This window comes from Seriola dumerili, unplaced genomic scaffold (assembly GCF_002260705.1).
Source record: "Seriola dumerili isolate Sdu_G_001 unplaced genomic scaffold, Sdu_1.0 BDQW01000435.1, whole genome shotgun sequence".
In the NCBI taxonomy this organism is placed as follows: domain Eukaryota; kingdom Metazoa; phylum Chordata; class Actinopteri; order Carangiformes; family Carangidae; genus Seriola; species Seriola dumerili.
The window spans coordinates 933894-956287 of NW_019174690.1; the positions used below are offsets into that span (position 1 = coordinate 933894).

Consider the following 22394-nt stretch of genomic DNA (forward strand, 5'->3'; position numbering starts at 1 on the left):
GACGGACGAGCCCGTGGTGAGAAGCTGAAGAGGGTTTTATCAGTATTTGTTCACAGAAACAGAAAAAAAACGTCACGCTGACGATCTGCATACAGAGAAGAGAAGAACAGGTGACGTGTTTGTCATTGGAAAATAATAATAAAAGACTTGGTCGATACACATAATACACAAGTGTTTATAGGGCTTTCAGCCTTTTGCTGTTTTATATCTTTGTGATTTAAACTGTTGGTAGGACAAAAAAAAGGGTGAAGACGTTTCCTTGGACACTAAATAATTCATCATTTTACTAGTTGAAGCACTAAAACCCAATTTATGTGCTTGGTGATTTTGACAGATTATAAAATCAGGATTTGACCACAGGCATGTACTAGGTTTCGACCTGGTCTTATTAGCCTGTGAGTTCATGAAATGATCCATTAAGTTTTAAAATCCTTTCATCAACTCCGATGATCAGCAGTTTCCTCAAACCTTCGCTTCAGCTCAGTGTGTGAAAACCACCAGCTGGAATAAAAACAAGATGAAAATCACCACCAAGTGATTTGTGAGGTTCTTCGGTCGACCGCAGCATCACTGACCCTCAGCTCTCTCTCCCACTCATCACTTACTGAATAATTACACAGCTGCTCCGACTCCACGCGTCCTTGTGTTTGTATCTGAGCAGCAGCTTTAATCTCACTCCACTGTGGCCTGACTTCAGAGGGGGCTGAGTGAGATCACATCAGCTCACATCAGACCGTCAGCGCCGCAGAAGCTGCTACTGAAGATCAACGGGGCAGAAAACTGCACATCTGACAAATCACAACATCAAAACACAGTAATGTGACTGTTGTCAGCGGCGCCGGGGGGAGTCCAGGTGATTAACGCCCTGTTGAACAGCAGGACTGTTTGCTACACATGATAATGTGTTAGTAGTCGATAAAATACACCATAAATGACTCCTGAAATAAGAAATTAGATATGCAACGTCACTAAATCAACCAGGATTTGACTTTGCGCAGAGAGCATTTCACTTTTAGATACAAAACAGGGCTGATTTGATCTGTTTTAATTTAAGAGTTTGTACAAATTTCCATATTATATCGACATTATTGTAGATTTTTACATTTAAAAAGCTGAAACTCTTCATAGAGCAGTGAATAAAGACGTCCGAGTGATTATAGTCCTCCTTGTTTAGAGCTGTTGCCATGGTTAGAACAGAAAGCATTTCTTAGATCAATTAGACAAAGTGCTTTGATATTTGAGTCTTTTTCAGAGATGTTTTCGGGTGTTTTCAGTGCGTACCTCCGTGTTGAAGCGACATCAGGTAAGTGATCATGAACTGGGGCAGATTCACTGCAGACAGTTCAAGACAGAAACCAGCTGAAGAGGCAGAGAGAGAAGATAAAGCAGAGGAGGTTTTTCCTGTCTGTAACGTCCCTGTTTTGGCCTGTGATCCGGAACGATTGTAGGTTTTTAACAAGCGTTCTGCAGCAGCGAGGAGTCGACATCAGTCCTGGTGCTTCCCACAGACCCATCTGAGCTGAGCCTGGTCCCTGAGGTCTGTCGGCTCCGAGGAGGAGAACCAGCTGCACTGGCAGCCGTACGCCCGGAAACCTCTCCTCTTCTTCAGCCTGGCTCTGAGCTTCTGACGGTCCGGCATGTTGTTCCTGCACAGACGGAGAAACACAAGCACATTACATATTTTGGGTGTTTGTTATTCTGAAAAGCTTGCAGGCAATATGATCTTAACACATGGCTTACAACATCTGCCTTATATCAAGCGTTGGGTTGCTACAGGCTGTATACTGTATATGTGAGTCATTAGAGAGAAGAACTGGACTGTGCCAGCAAACACACGTCTCACCCGTCATCTATCTGCTCTTATAAAGCTGCTTCACCTTTCTGCAGCTGGCTGGTCAAAGCTCCGCCGCTGGAGGACTGAAGCTTTTCAGACGCTAACACTGATGTGAAGACACAAAGGCCAAACTCATCAAACTGAGTGTTCCTGAGTGTTCCTGAGTGCTCTGAAGTCCACAACGTCTGGCCGAAAGAACATTGCTCACTTTGGGAGAAAAAGTACCGAGTAATGCTGAAATTTCATTGAAGTGAGGCGTAACCACGGCTCGACCATAAAACTGTGATATTAAATCATAGCACAGCTGCATATGTATATTTATATATCGACAGGCACACGTACCTGTATGTGACTTTTCTGGGGCAACATTTCATTTTTAGTGATGCATTACAACTTTATTTTTAAAGTGATTTCCTCCCCTGGATTGTGTAGCTTCTATTTATTTTGCAGACTGTTCCTGCTTCTCATATTGAACACGTGTTTCCAGCTCGTTTAGACGCGTTCACTGCTGACGCTTCGCAGCCGTGCTTTAAGAAGACAAACTTCTGTCTTCAGTCGTTTTTAAAAAGGAAGAGGAGGAGCATTTCAAATGTCCTGAAGACAGTTTGAAAAGTAAAAAAGATCTGCACCCCTCATCTCTGCTGCAGGCTGCAGGATGCATTAGCTGCTACTAGTATAAGAACACCCACTCAACTGAGAGCGGATGAGTTGCATTTTGGGTAAGGTAGGAACAAGGAATAAGGATATATGGAATAAAAAAGACAATATCTCCAGTTCCATCTCCACCCTCGGCTTGCTACTGTCTCATGGTGTATTATCAGCAGACGTGTTGACAAGCAGGAAGTGAGCGATTAATAAAATACACCCACGCACACCTCCACCTCCATCACCCCAGTTTCTCTGTGTTTCCCCGTGGCCTCTCCGTCACTGTTACCGTAACAAACGACACTGTGTCACCACAGTCAAAATGGATAAAAACAAGGTAGAAAAACTCTATGTTTTATCTCGGCAGCAGGATTAAGAGATAAATTAAATGAATCAATTATTTCTTTAACAGCTCACAGAAAGGTATTAAACAGGATTTCGGTGTCTTCATTTTCCATTGTGAATGAAGTGATTTCAAGTGACTGATACATTCAATTCATTAAAAATCTTTTTATAGAAAAAAAAATGTTTAAATGTATTTCCATTTTCTCTGAACCACTGATTCACTCCAACACAACAACGGCTGTTATCCACTTCATCTGTTCTCTAAAACTCTCTCAGCTCCATGAACTGGAGGCATGAAGCTCTCAGCTTCATGCCTCCAGTTTGGAGCTAGGAGAGCGCAGACCTCCGCCAACGCCAAACAAACTTACACACGTCTGTCAGATCCGGATGATCATGTGGATCTGCACCAAATGGTACAAACTCACAGATCTCAACACCAGAACTTTGTCTGATTTATTACATGGAGATCAGAATATTATTTCCTGAGAAACTGCAATATCCAAATCGCAGGAGCTGCAAATTTTTTAAAAGGTAAAATGTGTCACAACAGACCGAAAATGAAGCACTGTGGTGCTACAGAGACGCCCCGTCATATTCTCCTGACATCAATCACATTATGTTCAGTTTCATATTTTGATATAAAAAGAAAATAAAAAGCAAAAATGACCACTCCAACTGAAATTGTGACTCGTATTGCAATTAACCGCAGTTTAACCACCACAGCTGTGCAAACGACCTACAGAAACTCAAACCTGTGTGTGAGCGCTGTCAAGAGAAAATCTATAGGAAGACGTCGCTGTCCTGCCCACACTGTTTGATTGAAAGTTGCCGTGTTCATCACCTGACGTGTGACTGATAGGTGATGCCTGCTGCTGAGCAACAAAGACGGGAGTACGTGTCTACATTTATTTTAAACTGAATAGGAAACATGTTACTCACTGGGGAAAGTGAATCAGAGCGTCGTACCTGTTCTCTCTGCTTGTGTGTTTTAGCTGGGTTTACACAATGTCTCTGCTTGTTTGTGTTCGAGTCAAGCTGATCTGCAGATGCTGAATTGTTCCCACTGGGGAAAACAAAGTAAAGTGGTTTTTCAGGAATGTGGGAGACAAAAATTACACACCTGAAAGTGAACAAAAGACTTTTGTTATTTGATTTGCATGCGAGTTTGAGATGGTTTCGTGGGGTTTTATAACAAAGCTTAGAAAAATTCGATTTTTTTAATCATGGTTTTGTAGTTTTCTAAATGGCAGACTTTAAATATATGTTTCTACGCCTCAGCACTTATTTTAGATTCTGTGTTTCAGTGGATGTGAAGTGGAGAAACACAGTCCAGACTTTAAGTATAAGACAGTTACATATTTACATTTTCTGTTCTCTTGGCTCTGAGCTGCAGCACATTCAGTTTGAAATAAAAAATAATGGATACTACATATGAGCGACAAACTAACAGAGACACTAAACGTCTCCTGGGCGGCTGTGTGTCTTTTCAATGTGAGTTCACACATGGTTCAGAGCTTTTCATTTATATTGAGGTGGAGTTGTCTGTCAATATGAGGAGTAAAGATGGGACCGTGCAAGTACAGAAGATAATAAAGAAGCTCAAAAATCTATCAGAGGGATGTCAAAGGTTTCTGGTTTTCAAAATCAACAGTTGGGGACTTTCACAGGAAAACTAGAAAAAAGGCAAACGACCAGGTAGAGCAGGGAGCACATGTCTCCTCGATGAGCGGAAACATCATTTGCACAGTGAAGAAAATCCCCTTTATGCGTGCACAGCACTCGTAAAGTCTGCAGGCGGACCTGTTTCCTCATGTTCATGCGATCAAATGAAGACTTCAGAACCTCAGATTCACCACCAGATGAAAACCCCCTGGTTAACCTCAAAAACAAGGAGAAACCAGGTTTCACTTTACAAAACCACACAAATAGAAACCAGCAGAACTGTCAAACAAAGGTCTGTGGACTGATGCAACAAAAATCAGCCTCTGTCAAAAGGATGGAGATTGTGGAGAAAAAAAGGAACAACAACCCAGAGCCACCACCTCACCTGTCAAACATGGTGCTGGTTCTGTTCTGGCTCAGGCAGGTCGGGCTCCAGTGGAACAAAATGGTATTTATTGATGATTTCACTTCTGACAGAAGCAGCAGGATGAACGCAGCGGTGTAGAGAAGCCAAATGCATCAAAACTCAGAGGACGACATTTCATCATTGAGCAACGATCCTACAGAAACCAAAGAGCTTTTCAGGTTAAAGGGGGTGGACTATCCTCGACTGGCCGAGTCAATCACCTGATCTCAGTCTGACTGAGCTGAAGACCAGACTAAAGACAGAGAGACTCCAAATAAGCAAGAGCTGAAGGAGGCTGCAGCGAAGCCCTGAGAGAACGTCGCCAGGGAAGATACAGAGAGTCTGCTGATGTGTCTGTGTGTTGAAGTCTTCAGGCCGTGATTGACTGTGAAGGATTTTCCAAAAAATATAAAAATATGATGATTTTGTTTGACTTCATCTGTCCAGTTACTTTCAGCCTGGACCGCTGTAACAGTGTGAAGAAGCTTCACACCTCAATACTGCCACCCTCTAACCAAGCTGAACACAACATCCAAAAACAACCATTTCTGAAAAATGTCTCTCATATATAGATTTCACAGATTTCTTCTAACTCACACACCAAACTACCTATCTATCTATCTATCTATCTATCTATCTATCTATCTATCTATCTATCTATGTTATTTAAAGCACGAATGAGACAATGAAATATGATTCAGGAAATTCCTGATCAGACACTGGAACTCTGCGCAGATTTATGACACTATAAAACAGTATTTTACAACTCTGGAAAGTTATTACTTTGTCAGTTTGTTTATGTTGTTGATTTGACAAATGTGAGGCAAACAGTAACAAGTACAGAGTTCATGTCAGGAAGTTCTCCAGCAGGAATGAATGCTTGCAGAGTGGAGTCTCTTCGTCTCGACATGTCTTGTATTTTTGTGTCTGCATGTGTTCTGATGTGAGAATAACACTGCAGCAAGCCTGCAGACTCACCTGAGGAACAGGTAATCACAGGACGGGTCCCACTCACAGTCATCAAACATCAGCACCCTGAAGTCACAGGATATACACCTCAGCTGGTCACAGGACCTGTTGGTAAACAGCGCTGGTTATTATTTGCAGAAGTCTTCTTTAAAAGTATGCTGCACTTCTGAGATCACTTATACCACTGAAAAACAATCTATACCAGCTTCCTGTATCATTATAAACAGGCAGGACAGGACAGACGCTTCGCAGCATGACATTATTTTTCTCGCACCTCTTGGATGTGGCTGTTCCAACACCATTTGCAACAGAGCTGCCGCCAACGAACACAGGACAGCACCTGGAAGCAGAACAAACAGTGCAGAACATGTCCAGACACACACGGACACAGCATCCAAATTTAAGAGAATCAAAAGAATCAAAAGAATCAAAAGAAAGAAAAGAAACTGTCCTTTTTCACTGCAGAACCTGGGAAATATTACACATTTAAGACATTGCTCCTATTATCACATGTACATATTGAAGAGATGTGCCTCTTTTATTTGCTGGTCTAGATTCTACAGTGTGACCATGAAACTTTTATTTTTTCCCTGAACACAAAGTACTTTAAAAATACCATTTATTTGGCTGAGCATCAAACAATATTGCAACTGGCTTGATTTCTTCACAAAACTACAATGAAGCTTTCAAAATGACTGAGTGCATTTCTCCTTCTGCTTATACCCTGTAATTATTCTTCACACCTGCATCTTTTTTCAATTCAGAATCAACTACTTGACCTACTTCCTGCCTCCAGACTGAGATGATGGCTTCTTTTCCACTTGTGGTCCTTTAGGAAACTGATCACTCTGAAATAAAAGGTAAAGGAGCAGGTTACAGTCTCCAAGTTTGAAAAGCACATTCTTACATTATATTTTAATTAATTTATACCTGATGTTATGACATCTTTGTCACCACGCCTCTTACGTCTATATCCTAATACAACATTCAGATGGATTTAGGCACTTTTACAAGCCCAGGTGTCGTCTATGGTTCTAATTTGTTTTTAATAACACAGGTACAGACGTGGAGGAGAGGCAGCTGCATGATAATAATGTTTGGCAGAAGAGGAAGAGGTGAAAAGTAAATAGGTTCATTTTCTCATGTGATCTGCAAAAGTACAACATTGTCCTCTATGTTTTCACCAGTGTTTGTTTCTTTGCCAGCAGGATTACGCAAAAAGTAGTGAACCGATTTTCACCCAACTTGGTGGAGGGATGAGGCATGGGCCAGGGAGGAACCCACTAAATTTTGGGACAGATCAGATTAAAGGGAGGAATTTTTTTTTTATCACTTCCCTAAACATTTTTCAACATTTTCATCAATTTCTCATAGTGTTTGGATCTTGATGTGAAAAATTTGACACAATTATGGTGGTGAGATCTATGACTTTACATTATTATTGTAATTCACTCCTCTTCGGTGTCCCCCACAAATCCCTCCATAAGCTCCAACTGGTCCAAAACTCTGCAGCCCGTATCATCACCCGAACCCCCTCCTTTCACCACATCACCCCCGTCCTCCAGCAGCTCCACTGGCTCCCAGTCAAATTCCGTATCACATTCAAAATCCTTCTCTATACTTTCAAAGCCATCCATAACCTCGCCCCCCCCAATCTGGTTGATCTCCTCCGCATTACCACCCCCTCTTGTTCCCTCCGGTCTTCCTCCTCCCTTCACCTCTCTATGCCATCCGCCCGCCTCACCTCAGCAGAGCTTTCAGCCGCTCTGCTCCCCAACTCTGGAACTCTCTCCCACCAGACATCCGTAACATTGTTTCTTTACCCCAGTTCAAATCAAGACTCAAAACTCATCTGTTTCAATCTGCATATTCGCTATAATTTCATTGTTTTCTTTTTAACTGTCTGTTGTTTTTATTATTTTTATTGTGTTTTTAATCTTCTGTAAAGTGTCCTTGAGTGCTGTGAAAGGCACTGCTAAATAAAATGTATTATTATTAGTATTATTATTATTATTATTATTATAATCCAGATCTGGTGGAAAATAATGATGAATCCAAAGTATCATACTTCTTTTTTCCTTTTCCTTTTCTATTATAACAGCTAGACGTGTAGGATTGCTTGGTCTTGGCGGAGGTATGTGCTCTATTGAATGGCCAGTTATCTCTTGAAAAAAAGATTTTATCCTCAATCATATTTTTAATACCTAAAGGAAAAGAAGAAAATAAAATGTGTTGCTGGAGCCCAGAAAAGGAAACAATATATTTTGAAGTAATTATATCAAATACAACATTAAAATATGTATAAACATCCAGGAAGGGCATTGATAACTATTGTTAGGCCATGTTTTACCAGATAAGTACTTTCATACTAATAATTCTTCAAATTATGTCCTTGTACCTTGTCACAGGTACATGTTTACCTTTGATTGAGGGGAATCTATGTTGTCTTCCTCCAGCAGTTCCTCCAGAAGGGCGTCAATATCCTCAGTGATGCTGCTTATCGGTTCTCCAGGATTTGTGGCACTAAATCAAAGGCAACAAAAACATGATTAACTGTTTTTGCATTGTTAACAAATATCAGTAAATATCAATAAATACTTCTGACAGTAAACCTCATCAATGGTTTGGGCAGACAGTATATTTTCTTGTCTTACATATGCTGTATATTGTATAGGATTATCATAAACTCGAAATGTAGATTACTTTTAGTTAAAAATATGAATAAAGGATTCTGGATTTTTCCATGTTTGTGGTCCTTGTGGTTTGAAGCTTCATGTAAATAATAAATAAAACATAGAGGGTTTCTAAATAACTAGCTGTCTTCTGCTGTAGTTACTGATATTTTCCCATAAGATACTGGGTGAACTGAGAAGCGACTACATTGTGACAGATAGGCATTTAGAAAAATGCTAAAATCACTACAAACATTTGTATCTCTTATAGCTACAGATTTCTATATATCGAATAAAATAAATCTAGCCACCCCTTAATATTCATCTGACACTATATTTTCAAGCAGCTGCTGAGCCATTTAAGGCCTAAAACATATGGCTCATTAGATATTATCAACACAGAGACAGTCAGACGCGTACAGCTTCATTGCACCGCTGAACTGTTAGCTTGTAGCTAGCCAAACTAGCTTTGTTTACTTGTGTTTTTTCTGTCCGTCGGTCTCTTTCCCGCATTTTCCTGCCTCGCGTGGCTCCCCGCGAGCTGTGGACGCAACAGTAACGTTGCGGCAAAACTTTTTTTCAACTTCGTCCAGCAGTTCATCCAGATCATCATCATCATCCATGTCTGTGTTTTCTTTCTGTCCTGCTAGCTCTGGGGGCTAACTTCTCTAGCCCTGCTAGCACACAAGCTAGCCGCCAGCACGCTCAGAGCGTTCGTCGTTGCTAAGTGACAAGAACATAGAGGAAATGGACCTAACCTGCCTTCAAAATAAATGTCGCTGCCATTTACATTTTTAAAGCCTGATGATTATCGCCCTCTTCTGGAACTCTGTTACACGGACTAAGCATACATTTTATCTGAAAGAATATCTAATATGTCCTTTTGACTTTAAGATAAGATTTTATTAGTGAGCCTATAATGTAAATGAAAAATAGCCATTATGCTGGTTTCCACTGCTATTTGTACTCTATTTTCTACAGCTATAAAATATGAAGCAGTAGCAGGATATTGATTAAACTACCAATCCTAATGCATTTTAGCTAATTTCTGTCTCCAATCATTCTGGTTGTGCCACTTAAACTTTAAATTTGAATATTTCTTTCACCTCTGCCTTCTATCGGTAATCACTGCGGATTTTATTTTGAAAATAAGACAGGAAGTACTGTTATTTGTTAATTCCATCGCGCCTCACTCTAGCGCAGTAGGTAGTTAACCGAAAAGCTAATATACAACATCACTATCATACAAGCTTTGGTTAAAATAAACGTATACCCTATGTAGTTTTAAAAATTAGAGTAGAAAACAAACAAAAAAGAACCGTTGTCGGCAGGATTCGAACCTGCGCGGGGAGACCCCAATGGATTTTTAGTCCATCGCCTTAACCACTCGGCCACGACAACCGGATGATGCATTAGATGTCAAAGAAAGGGGTTTTAAAAGTGAGATACCCCCCCCCCCCCCAAAAAAAAGTACTAAGAAACAAAACTATATATAGGTAAGCTATAAGGTAAAGGAAAGCCATCTATCGCATAATTACACGATTAAATGAAAAGATATATACCTAGTATATCTATATATTTCCACCTCTCTCTTTTACAGGAAGTGTTATTTTGAAAAAGCCCCACTGCAATTGTATACAATTCATAAGTAATTTATAGGAAATGAAACTTAACTAAATTGTACGCTGAGCCAAACAAACAAGTCTACACCCCATAGGAGGAAAGTGAGGTAGTGCCTAAAGGTGTTTCTCCTTTTAGAGAGGATGTAAATTTACCAAAAATACCAGACCAACACTAACAACAACACTGTGTGTGGTTCAATCGCATTTCCAAAATAGAGTTTGACAGCATTGATGTCATAACCTCATGGTTTAATTTTTAATTAAACTGAAGTGGTCGTCTCTGTGATGTTACCATTAGAAAAAAAATAATGTCAGGTCAGAATAAGTAGAAATAGAAATTCTATTTTATTTTAGATACTTTACTTGTGCAAGGCTGCAGGAGATTCAAAGCAAAAATAAACAAGAAAACAACCCAAAAATGAGCTGATAAAGTGAATGAGTCATTTGCCTTTTCAATGTGACCACCTTAAGTTTTCTACTTAAGTATAACACTTAAGGTTTAATCTCTCTTTAGCTGAGGGAGTTACTTAAGGGTGTTGCACAGAATCTCTTAAAAGGTTCATTTTCTTCATTAATTGCCATAAACTTGTTGCAGTTAAGACAGGGTCAGATGTACCTTTAGTTTTTTTCCTTACTTTGGTTGCTAAGGTCTTTTGTGCACTGCTTGTGATTCCTTAAGTATAAGACTAAGACTTTAAGGAAAATCTTAAACTAAGGTGTTTTGTGCAACCTGCCCCAGGATATCTCAACCTCTTCTGCTTTAAGTTTGACTGCGTCTTTAAAAATCTGCGTCCCTTGTGAGTCTAGAATAAATTATAGAATAATAAAAATTTACTCCACAAAATGTTTTTCTTGTAAATCATGAGCAGTAATGATAGTTATAAGTTGTTATCATCCCCACTGGTTTTCATTTGTAGGTTTCACATTTTACAAGTAAACAGGTATGAAATTCCCTTCTTCGTGATAGTTTCATATCACATGGAAGACGTGAAGACTTGGTGAATGCGGCATAAACCCTGGCCACAACTTTATGAAAGTGAAACCTTTAATTGCCAGAATACCACTTTAAAACCTGCAGGTATTTTGCATCAGGACAAATGTATCTCACCAAACTTCAGAGATCATAAATGCTATGAACCAGGTTTGAGAGGATAAGACAGGACACAAATCTCAAATTACAATAAATTTTTATTTGGTACATAGGTGTATAACAGACAGGGAGGGTCTAAAGTGCAATTATCATGATGTTACAAGAGAGTACAAGAGAAACAAACACAGTTATAATCCTAAAGATTTACTCTTTATGGTCAACACTTTATAGTATTCTGTGATTCGTTCTCTAGATAGTGTTTTCTACTATTATTATATCATTTTACTACTGTATATAATCAGTTTAACAAACACAAATAAAAATGTCAACTTTTTTATCAACACATTGCTGTCATAAAATCTTAATTGACACAACACACAGTGAGTTAATAAATTTTAAGGGACAATTAATCACAGTTCTGGAAGAAAAACTCCCGATTTCTGTTATAATTACAGTTTACGTTTTTACTGTTGAAGTATTTTCTGCACAAACTGTTGGGAAGATGTCCTGTTTTTGCTGAGTGGAAACAAAAACGAGACTTTAGATGGAGTTCAAGTTTCAAGCATCGTTTTTATCTGTAATTTCTAAATTAGACATCAGCAGAATAACTAAACTATTATTGTTGGCTGAATTGATCAGACTGATTGTTAGTTTAGTCTCAAGTCAAGGCAAAGTGTTTATAGTCATATGGACAGTTTCCCTGTATAATGAAGTTCTTTGTTCCTTTGTGAAGGATAAGGGAAATAAATGAATAAAATATAAGGAGAGATAAAAGGAAATCCCCAAAGCAACATGACAGTTTCAGAGAGGTGCTAGTTGTTTATTCCACAACCTACACTTTGTCTCCAAACGCAGTAAATGTGCTTATACTGATGATGAGGATTTCAGGGGAACTCTGAAGCAGTTATGTGATTAAAATAGGTGTATGTATGTAGGTCACAGAAAGGTATTATGGGTAAACAGCTTGGCAGCAGTGTGTTAGACTGGGTTAATATCTGTATGTAACATATAAGAACAGGTAGATTCAGCTGCAGCTCTGTCTCATGTTACTGAAGGTGTCGGACACTGAGCTCATTTCATTTTTCAGCAGTTTACACTAAGAGATCTGCAGCACTATTATAAAGTAGTCTGTATTACTGTTCATTGTAGGTACTGTGCAATAATATTTAAATTATCATCATTTTAAGGTGCTTGTAAACCCTGATGTTTCTAAAGTAATAACTGTTCCTTCTTGTAGTGTTTTGATGAGTTATTATTTAACATGTTTATCCATTAGGAGATCAGTGTGATAGTGAGAGCAGGGTTCAGTTTTAATTCCCAGACTATCTGTTATATATATATATACTGTACATACAGATTGTGTTTTTAGGTTTTTAAAGTTTTATTATGTTACTTCTATGTTGCATCACACTGGGCTGAACTAGTTGGAAACTAATTTACAGTCAAACATTTCTGAGTATAGGGGCCAAAGTTGGAAACCTTTGATTAACAAACCACTACAAATGCATGAGCTGGAATTGGGCAGTGGGGGTCCTGCACCTGAAAGACGTCAGAAAATCACCACAAAAGCTCAACATCAGTCACTTTTCTTCAACTTGAAATCAATTTCTCACAATAAATACTCAAACCTAAAAACTATTCACGTCAGACACTAAAGTCAAACCTCTTCCCCCTTAAATGTGTCATTTCATTCACATTATTACACACGAAGCTCCAGCTAATGAGTCACATCAACCATCACATCTGTTTTACTTCACAATAAACAACAACAGCTTTCCCGTCTTAAAGACAAACTTTTATTGTCGTTCTCTGATCTCGCTTTGCCTTCAAATCATTCATATTTACATCACTTACAACAGCACAACAGTCTACATGCACATCTCAACCTGAACCACACAACGTCCACAGACACTACAAGGAGATAACCACAACATCTGACATCAGAGACAAACTTTCAGTGACTTAAGATGAGACACTTATTTTAAAAGACAGGAGTGTCCAGACAAAGGCAATGTGGCCATCTGGGATTTCCCCACATGTGGAACTAAATATCAAATAAAATACAAACATCCCACGTGCAGAGGCGTCTGCATATACTTCTCTTTTCATTTCCTCCTTTAAAAGGTCTTAAATTTCCACCAACACCAACACGTGTGATGTGGGAGGTTTTCAGATCTGAGTAAACAACATGAGAATAAAGTATGTTCATACACCACACTTGTCTCATATGTGATCGGGTGAAGGGAAGTGGAAGCCAAGTCTTTCTACAAATACAGTTTTAATCTGATTTTCAGAAATAATCTACCAAATAATACACAAATCTAAAATAGACTCGCTTCTCTAAAAAACATTGAGAACTTCATTGAATTAAAAACATCAGCAGACTCTGAAACTGTAACTGAGCAAAAGTTTAAACCACTAAAGCACATTAGCTACAGATATAATATACTGATCCAGAAAAACAAAGTAGCTTAAAATGAGACTCCTGTTTGAAAAAAAGAAATATTCAGTAATAGTTTAATTCTGTTAAATTCACAATCAATAAAAACCTGTTTCTTGTTTCACTACATTCATGTTATTGCTACATATTGAGTTCAAATATTTAGTTACTGCTCTGACACACATAAAGATTTTACCTCTCTTGTGCGCTACTTAATTCTTGGCTTTGGAAGGAAATCATCTCAAACTAAAGGTCAACTTACTCGCTTTTCAACCACAGTTCACAGTATTCATCTGCAGATTGGTGGATCTCGCTAAGGCATCAGGTGTGGTTGAGAGCTTTTAAGATGCCGTTAAGATAATTTTGTCACATTTATGAGTAGGGCTACAACCAACGATCATTTAGTCCTGTATCAATATTTCATCTTGTCAAAATCTTCTTTTAATTCCCTCCTTTTTTCACTTTAAAGTGCACATGGAGCATATTCCTAAATCACACGGTAAATCTGAGGATGAAAAAACGAGGTGCTTTGCACAGATGTGGAGGAGAAGAGAGTTTTCACAACCTTTGCTCCTGATTGGTTAATCAGCCAAACATCTGTAAATAGTAAATGGTTGCATCCATACGTAAATGTAATATACTGTACGACATATGTGTCTATTATAATCATATATACATCCTCTGGCTATATGAAGATATAAGTTCATTACATATATGAAATACAGTAAAATTTGTATTTTTACACACAGTATATTAAGGTGAAGGTATTTTATGTTGTGACCATATTTGTTAATGATATATATTTAGATATATTATATTAAAACATCATAATTACTAGTTTTCCTCATAATTTAAGACAGACATGTCTATCTTGGATGGATGGATATATATTTACCTAACATATAAACATAAATCTTAGTATGTGCAAGACTTAGTGTAGGTACTACAGGTTTCATGGATAATTTTTCACATATTTGTACATATACTGTGTGTTTTTACTTCATTTGTAAATAAATGACTGAACTCAATATCTGAAATTCAATATTTGGGCATACATTACATTTCAGTATGGATAAGTTGCTTTATCTGTTAGCCAAACACACACACACACACACACACACACACACACACACACACACACACACAGATGACCGGTTGCACCACCACCTTACAAGGTGCAGGTCCGACCATCGGGAGCAATGTGGGGTTCAGCCTCTTGCCCAAGGACACTTCGACATGTGGACAGGAGGAGCCACAGCAGCCCCGTCTGAGGACACCCCTCCTTCGCAGTGACGGGGGCGGTGACAGAGTCCAGTTCCAGCTACCTAACAGTTCGTTATTTTGTTTTTTTTATTATTACTTCCCGAATGGTTTTCTACAAGTTGGTTCTAGTTGGAGTTTGAAGTCGAGGCATCAATAAACAGAAAGTGTCATTGACGGTGTCCAAGCAACCAAACCTGACTGCTTTGTTGCCTTGTTTTTACAGTTTGGTTTCCCGCTGACGAGGTCATTTTCAGGATAAAGTTGAGGGTGATGATCCTCCTGCACATACTGGATGTTTTACCCCAAATTTTTCATGCCAAAATCCACTGTCAATACTTCGGACCAACTGAGATCTGAATTGAATCTGAATTGTATCTCGGAGAAGGAATCTTCAGGTAGTTGTTTCTAGTTAAAGCACTGGCTTTGTCTTTAAACACAGATGTGCTTCGTTGTGGATGATTTCGGACCCAAAGTGTAGATCAACATCAAGTCCTTTTTTTCAAGCGGTTTAAGCGGCGCATCCAATAAAACGTCTTTTTTTGTCGGCCTGCTTCTGTCTCTGAGAACATTCCTCAGACTACCCTGTGGTGAACACATAGGAAAACACACTTAGACACAGGACTTACTCCCACACACACTACATGAAAAATAAAACTGTTTTGTGTTGTGGTTCGAGAGTTATGTGCAACAAACTGATGATTAAGTGAATCCATGTAAAACCAGGTGTCACATGAAACTACATAAATGCAGTTTCTCAAGCATTGAAGTGTGTGTGTGTGTGTGTGTGTGTGTGTGTGTGTGTGTGTGTGTGTGTGTGTGTGTGTGTGTGCATGTGCAAGCATTACTCACATAGCTTATGAGGAATATCAGAAGTGCTAACATCAGCACTGCTGAAGCAAAAATGACCAAGTAAGTATCTGTCATCTGTTTTTCTGTGGGACAATCTAAAAAAACAGAAAAAAAAAAAAGTTTGAGTCACATTTGAACTTGAATGAACTTGAACACACACGGAGTCACTGCTGTTCAGTGTTAATAAAGTTTTTGTGAATTTTCAAGGCTGGAAAACATCCACTGAGAAAAGGTCGAGCTCAGCAGGTGGAAGAAAAAAAAAACAGTAAACTAAATGATTGGATAAACGATTATGAGGTGCGTTTCACAATTTCCTAAACAGCTGCGATGCTGTTGTAGTTTAGAAACGTTGTTTCTTATCAAAGGAGGAAAGTTATTTTGGTGCACACCCAATTGACGCAATGGTCAAAAACCAAAGCTCACTGATTGTATCTTCAAATGCAAAAACTAAGTAAAGGTAACTGAGACAACCAGCTGTTGACTGTAGCTTCATATATTCCAGACGAGGGCTTTATTTCTATCTACTCAAAATAGATGACACCCATGTTTTCCTACAGGTGAAGCTCAAATACGAGAGTGAGCTTGAGTCTGGAAATCCCCTGATTCAAATTTAAGTCACTGACACCTAAGGAGATCATTAACTCCACCAGCTGGGAAAGTTTGGAAAACCTGCTGGAGTAATCTGAGAGAGAAATGATCTAAGGTCTACAAACATGAGACACCGAGCGGAGCTTAGACCTGTTACCTGTCACAGTGAGGACAACCTTCCCCTCCCTGTTCTGCTCTCCCACAGGTGCTGCCAGGTGACATATGTACGAGCCGCTGTCGCCACACGTCACATTGGGCAGGAGGATGTTGCGGGACTCGCCCAGCAGCTCCACCTCTCGATCCAAGCCGGCGTACCATCTTGTCGTGCCGTTGGGGAGGTCTCTGGTCAAGAGGCCGCTGAGCTGAGACGACATAGGCTCTAAGACCTGCAACACCATCAGCACGGGGTTAAATTTATCTACCAGAGGAATGGATCAGAACCACAGGCTTCACAGCAATAACATGATCTGACACTGGACAGTAACTGTATACAAACACTCCTGATACCACTAATATCAATACAACAAAGTATTGCTTAATTAAGTCATTTAGAAATGATATTGTTGTATTTTAAATAATACATAATCATATTATTGCTGTCACTGCTGTTAGTAGTACTGCAGTAGTAGTAGTAGAGTTAGCTACTATTACTACAACTTCAACAGATGTCATAATGTCATGTGACTTAAGTAAGACACATCACGTGATGGCAGGTACATGTGATGACCACTGGGTGCCATGGCAACAGTGCATCCACTGATGGATGAAGACCCATGAGATGCCAAAATATAGCTTTATTAATATTAGTGCGTAAACATCTATAATGTACCACACTGAGACATAATTAACACTTGAGCTGAAACAATTAGTCGACTAATTTTTGGACATGGTGAATCAATAGCTATTTTGATCATTGATTATTAATTTAAGTGATTTTTAAAGCAGAAAAAACAAAGAATCTCTGGTTTCAACATCTTCATTTTGAGGATTTGCTGTTTTTCTTAAATCTCTCAATAATTTGTTTTCCTTTAGGATGGTTGAAATAAGATATATGGATTATTATAATATATACACTATACATGTATTATTATATATATATATTATTTTCATATATTTTATAATAAGTTAGTTGCAGCCCTAGTTACTGCATTTATACTTTAAGCCCACATTTAAAATGACATTCTGCTGCTGATTTTTAGCCTTTTTCTCAATCATTTTTTTTCAGTGCCAGTGTTTGTGTTTAGGTTATTATTATTATCATTATCACGATATAATTAATTGTACTGTTCTTTTTAAAAAGGGAGGGAAACAGAGAGTAACACTAAACGTATTTATTTGACTCAGCCAATGAGCAGACTTCCGTCTTCGTTTCAGTTAGATAAGATAAGAATTTTTCAGTACTGATCTGCCACGGTTTCTTTTTGTCCTAATGTGAGCTTCAGCCTTCATGAAAACCCTTGTAATAAACTCTTTCTCACCTTGTACCACCTCACTGCTCGGTACTCGACGCCTTCTTTGTAAACTGCCATGCACTCTAGAATAGAGTCTTCCCCAGTCACCGACTTTACCTCCATGATAGTTTCCCTTGTGGCTGCACCTTCCACAGAGAGGCACACACCTGAGGAATACAAGAATCAACAAATTAGGTTTTTTATTATTACGTATGTAAACCAAGATTATTATGTATAAACCTTCTGTACAAGAGGGCTCAGATCAGATTACAAGGTTTCATTTCCTGAGCTCCACCTTTGAGAGTAATGATACTGTTAAATACTGTTTATTATTTAATACTGTTAAATCACATTAATGTACAGTCAGGTCTTGTTTTAAAAAACAAAACAAAACATAATGTACAGTAACTATCATGTAGTTGTGACCTATAGATGAATCATAGAAAAAGCGCCTTCCGGCTGAGGATGGACGGTCCGTAATACTTACACAGTGACAGCAGAGTGAAGATTAGGTGGTCTCGATACATGGTGATGATGATAATGATGATTGTTATTATTATTTTCAGATGGATTGAAGAAGGTTGAGGCCGTGTAACTTTATTTGACTGTGTTATGTGCTTATAAAGGGGGGAGAAGAAATTAGACGCCACCCCAGGGGCGGGATTTAAACTTTGCCCAGACTTCCGCAAGTGGCGTCACTCGTCTTCGTATTGTTTTACTTCCCCTCGGCTTGTTTTGGGAAGGTGGTCGATATTAACAAAACATTTCCCGAGAAGAAAGACATCGCGACGCACTTCTCTTCACTTTCTGCTACTTTTGAGGAAAAAAAACCCCCAAAATGGACGCTTCTTTTTACCTTCTCGCAGTTATAACTTTAGGTGAGTGTGGTAACAATGTTATGCTAGCTACCCGGTCTGTAATATATCTCGTTATGCAGCGGTAGTTGTAGCATCTGCTATCTGTCATCGATACATTTCCGTTATCGACGTCGTTATCACGGTTGACAAACACCAAACTCCATTAAAAACAAAACAAATCTGGCAATGCAATGTGTCTTCGCTTTTAGCTACACGCACATACAGCAACAGTCAACCGTTTTCTAACAGTAACGGTCGCGCACGTGTCAGTCACGTCCCACCCCCGTCTCCAATACAAACATTTGCATGAAATAAAACAAAATAAATGTTGAAAAATAGTGAGTTTGAAATGAGCAGTTAAAACCCGGGTATTGTAGATTTGGAAGATATATTAAAGTCTCGCTTTACTCGGTAATGACAGGGGCAGTAACATAGATTAAAAAAAATAATTGTATTACGTTTAGCGGTACTATGTGGGAGCTGAACGTTTTCATAGCGTGAATTGGACAGGAAATGGTGGACTGACTGTCTAGAAAGATTATTTATGTTTTGTTTACTGTGTTCATGTGTGTGTTTCTAGTTTGTGATGACTGTTAACTTTTCGTTTCGCTCATCAAAACGCTCATACTCTGCAGCACCGACATTGCTAACTGTTTAATACCTAACTATTACAATAACATTTATGCGTTTGGGATTCCTTAAGCTAATGTTAACATTAAATATAAGTATGTAATTATACATTATAAGGGTGTCATTATAATCGTTGTAGTAAAGGTACTACTGTGAAATGAAATGAAAGCCTCCGGGATTCCCCCTGCTTTCCCTGGTAGTTTCCAGTGTGAAAGAGGAAACTGATAAGATTAGGCCTGAAGAAATCCCCACAGTGAGTTGTGACACTAACTGTTGTGTAATAGTAGAGTGAGGAAGCATTTTAGCCAAAACAAGATATGCACGTGAAGTCCAAAATAAAACAATGTGTACTGGATGTTTGGCACAGACATAAAGTTATTCACGTGAGGCTCTCAGGTGTTGTCTTCCCTCATCATGTTCAAACACTGAAGAGATGGAAAAAATAAAAGCAGATTTTGGAGCATGAGAGAAAATGACATGAGAATGGATATCACTGCAGTCTGAAGTGGACAGAAGTTAAAGGGTTTAACATTCACAGCCTCATGTACCTCTTTTCCTTCTTCTACTTCTTCTGCCTTGTAGTGGAGTCTGTGACGAGCATCTCGGACGTGATGTGGAGCAACTCTTCTTACCAGTGCTGCGAGAGCCCCAAAATCAAGTTCGACTCTCAACGTGATCACGTCTGTAGCGTGAATGGCATGGTAAAAAAAATAACCCTGCATGCATGATGACAGTCAGCCAGTATGTTCATACAAATAGCTCTGTTCCAAAATCAGTAAAATGTTTATGTTCTTATTCAGCTTGACACTAGCAAACCAAAAGAGCACATGAACAGGCAAAAAAACAAAAAAACAAAACAAAGAGTCGTAATATTACAAGAATAAAGTTGAAATATTATGAGAATTAATGTTTCAAGAAAAAAATAGTAATTTTTGAAGAAGAAAATCATATTACATGAAAAAAATTGTAATATTACAAAACTGAAGTTGTACTATCTTGAGAAAAATGTCATAATATTTCAAGAAAAAAGTCATAATATTACAAGAATTAATATTTCAAGAATAAAGTTGTAATATTACAAGAAAAAAATTATAATATTACAAGAATTAAAAATGCTAAATTCTTAGAGAAATTGAGGAATATAACAAACAACCAATAAAATGGTCACAGAGTTCAAATCTGTACCATTTGTCCGGCTTCTGAGCTTAAGAATAACTTATATTTGGGTACGTGTGAAATGTATTGACTGTGATTTTTGTTTGTTTGTTCTTCTGTTCTTGCAGAACATCGCCTTATTCAACGGTGAGAAGAACAAGTGCATGCCTCCATGCCTGGAGATTAAAGACGGACTGATGACGCTGAATCAGTGCATTGACGTGAATGTAACCACAACCTGGATCAATGTATGTCATCCACTTTTTGACTTTGAAATTAACATTGACTGTATTTGTTCATCACTGTTTCCAAACCCAGTCCTCAGGTGTAGCTCTGATTGTTGCTACACCTGTGAATCTTTAAGTTAACAGCGCTAACGGTAGCTAACTTAAACAAGGCTTTTAAACCTGCAACCTCACAAAAACTAAGGTAGTTAGTTAATGAACTCTTGGCTCCACACATGCTAACATGCTAACTGCTGCAGCTGATATTGCAGAAATGGCTGTCAGAGAGCTAGTATACCCTATGTCAAACAGGAAGACAGATCTTGTCGAGCAGTCTCAATTCCTGTCAGAAAACTGTGGTTAGTGAAGGAAGAATGTTCAAAAACCTAAGAAAAAATACAATTGTAATAAGTTTGTGATCATATTTGGTAAACCTCGTCCGTCCAACACTTGTCCAACAAAAACAATAAAGCAGTAAGAAGAAAGTCTTTTGTTTTAGGTCTAATTTGACCTCTTGTATTTACAGGCGAAGGATGAGACTGAGGAGGAAAGGATCTACTACCACGGCCAACCGTGCTCTCACTCTGTGTCCAGCAAGATGGCTCCTGAAAATCAGGGTGTGTGTGACCAGTGACACAAACACAATCATTCATCATCAAGATCCTCAGACGTCCTGCAAAGTCACTATTAATCAGGGATCAAAGGCAGATGTGTGATGAAGGGGAAGAGAGGGTTTATGTCACAGTCACATCATGTGAGAGAGAAGGTGATGATGGGAAACGTTCACATGTTTCCTGAAAAACAACTTTAATGTCAATTGTCCACAAGACAAAGTGTAAAAATGTTGAGTGTAGCTCTACAGCTGTTACCTCACACACCTTCAACTATCTTCGTCAAGCTTCGTCTAACAAGTACTGGAATGTGACGTTAACATCAGTCTGAACAGCTGAGGCTGAAATGAATTATGGGTAATATTGTGACCTGTTGTTGTAATTTGTCTTTTCTCTGCAGGGTCTGTTGGTGTGTTGCTGGCTGTGGTGATCCTGGGATTGAGGCAGATGATCTCTTGAACCACCTACCTCTCAGCTGTTAACCCAGCAACTGACCAGCTGCGGTCTTCATCTAACGCTGCTATTTGTGGTACAGATTTTTTCTGTACAATTAATGTATGTGCTTTTGGCCTTCACTGCAATTTAGTTTAGGTATCATCCAGAAATACTGTCTCAACTTGAAGTTCCTCGTAGACAGTGTTTTTAAATCTTTTTTATATGTTTTGTTGCACGTATTTAGCTTACATATTTAACGAATATATTTATCACCTATTTGCAGCATATGAATGTTGAAATTTAACAGTTTCTATGCACATTAGTTTTAGTTTTTTATTAAGTCTTTTGCAGAAATCTAAAGTGATTGGATTGTGTACTGTTAGGCTTTACTCTCTGTACTGACCACATTTCTCTACATTTCCAAAGACTAACAGTATGCAAAAAAAATTATTCATTTTTCTTTCTTTCCTGAAGAAAAATGAAGGAAGGAAGGAAGATCTTTTATTATCACTCGTGTTTCTCTCAGGGCTGTATTTACTGAGAAACTAACAAGAGCAACGTTTAGCAGCATATTTATTAAGACTTGTCACATTGAGCTAAAATTCCCTTTTTAGTATGAGATTCCACTTTATGTTTGGCAGAAACA

General features: G+C 38.6%; 2 protein-coding genes and 1 non-coding gene across 3 annotated transcripts; all 3 read right to left on the bottom strand.

The window, feature by feature from the left end:
- Positions 1 to 1030: 1030 nt before the first annotated feature.
- cunh8orf37 (chromosome unknown C8orf37 homolog) lies at positions 1031 to 9238 on the bottom strand. Its single transcript, XM_022762053.1, has 6 exons — positions 9011 to 9238; positions 8282 to 8384; positions 6645 to 6709; positions 6136 to 6201; positions 5871 to 5966; positions 1031 to 1646 (listed from the first exon to the last, which is right to left on the bottom strand). The coding sequence occupies exons 1-6, from the start codon at positions 9154 to 9156 to the stop codon at positions 1487 to 1489; spliced, it is 636 nt and encodes a 211-aa protein (XP_022617774.1). The 5' UTR covers positions 9157 to 9238; the 3' UTR covers positions 1031 to 1486.
- Positions 9239 to 9852: 614 nt separating this feature from the next.
- Positions 9853 to 9934, bottom strand: trnaf-aaa. The gene has a single exon. It is a non-coding gene; the product is annotated as a tRNA-Phe (tRNA).
- Positions 9935 to 14449: 4515 nt separating this feature from the next.
- cd83 (CD83 molecule) lies at positions 14450 to 18442 on the bottom strand. The gene is made up of 5 exons (XM_022762044.1): positions 18324 to 18442; positions 17864 to 18003; positions 16543 to 16771; positions 15798 to 15892; positions 14450 to 15530 (listed from the first exon to the last, which is right to left on the bottom strand). Exons 1-5 carry the CDS (start codon positions 18361 to 18363, stop codon positions 15378 to 15380), a joined length of 657 nt encoding a protein of 218 aa, XP_022617765.1. The 5' UTR covers positions 18364 to 18442; the 3' UTR covers positions 14450 to 15377.
- Between the last annotated feature and the right edge of the window lie 3952 nt (positions 18443 to 22394).

Coding starts and splice junctions, on each gene's coding strand:
- cunh8orf37 (XM_022762053.1), bottom strand. CDS start 9,156: ATGGATGATGATGATGATCTGGATGAACTGCTGGACGAAGTTGAAAAA. Junction 6,202..6,644: donor TCTCAGTCTGGAGGCAGGAA/GTAGGTCAAGTA, acceptor TTCTGCTTCCAG/GTGCTGTCCTGTGTTCGTTG. Junction 1,647..5,870: donor TGTGATTACCTGTTCCTCAG/GTGAGTCTGCAG, acceptor CCGTCTGTGCAG/GAACAACATGCCGGACCGTC.
- cd83 (XM_022762044.1), bottom strand. CDS start 18,363: ATGTATCGAGACCACCTAATCTTCACTCTGCTGTCACTGT. Junction 18,004..18,323: donor CTTCACTCTGCTGTCACTGT/GTAAGTATTACG, acceptor TGTATTCCTCAG/GTGTGTGCCTCTCTGTGGAA. Junction 16,772..17,863: donor GAGCAGTGAGGTGGTACAAG/GTGAGAAAGAGT, acceptor ATGGTGTTGCAG/GTCTTAGAGCCTATGTCGTC.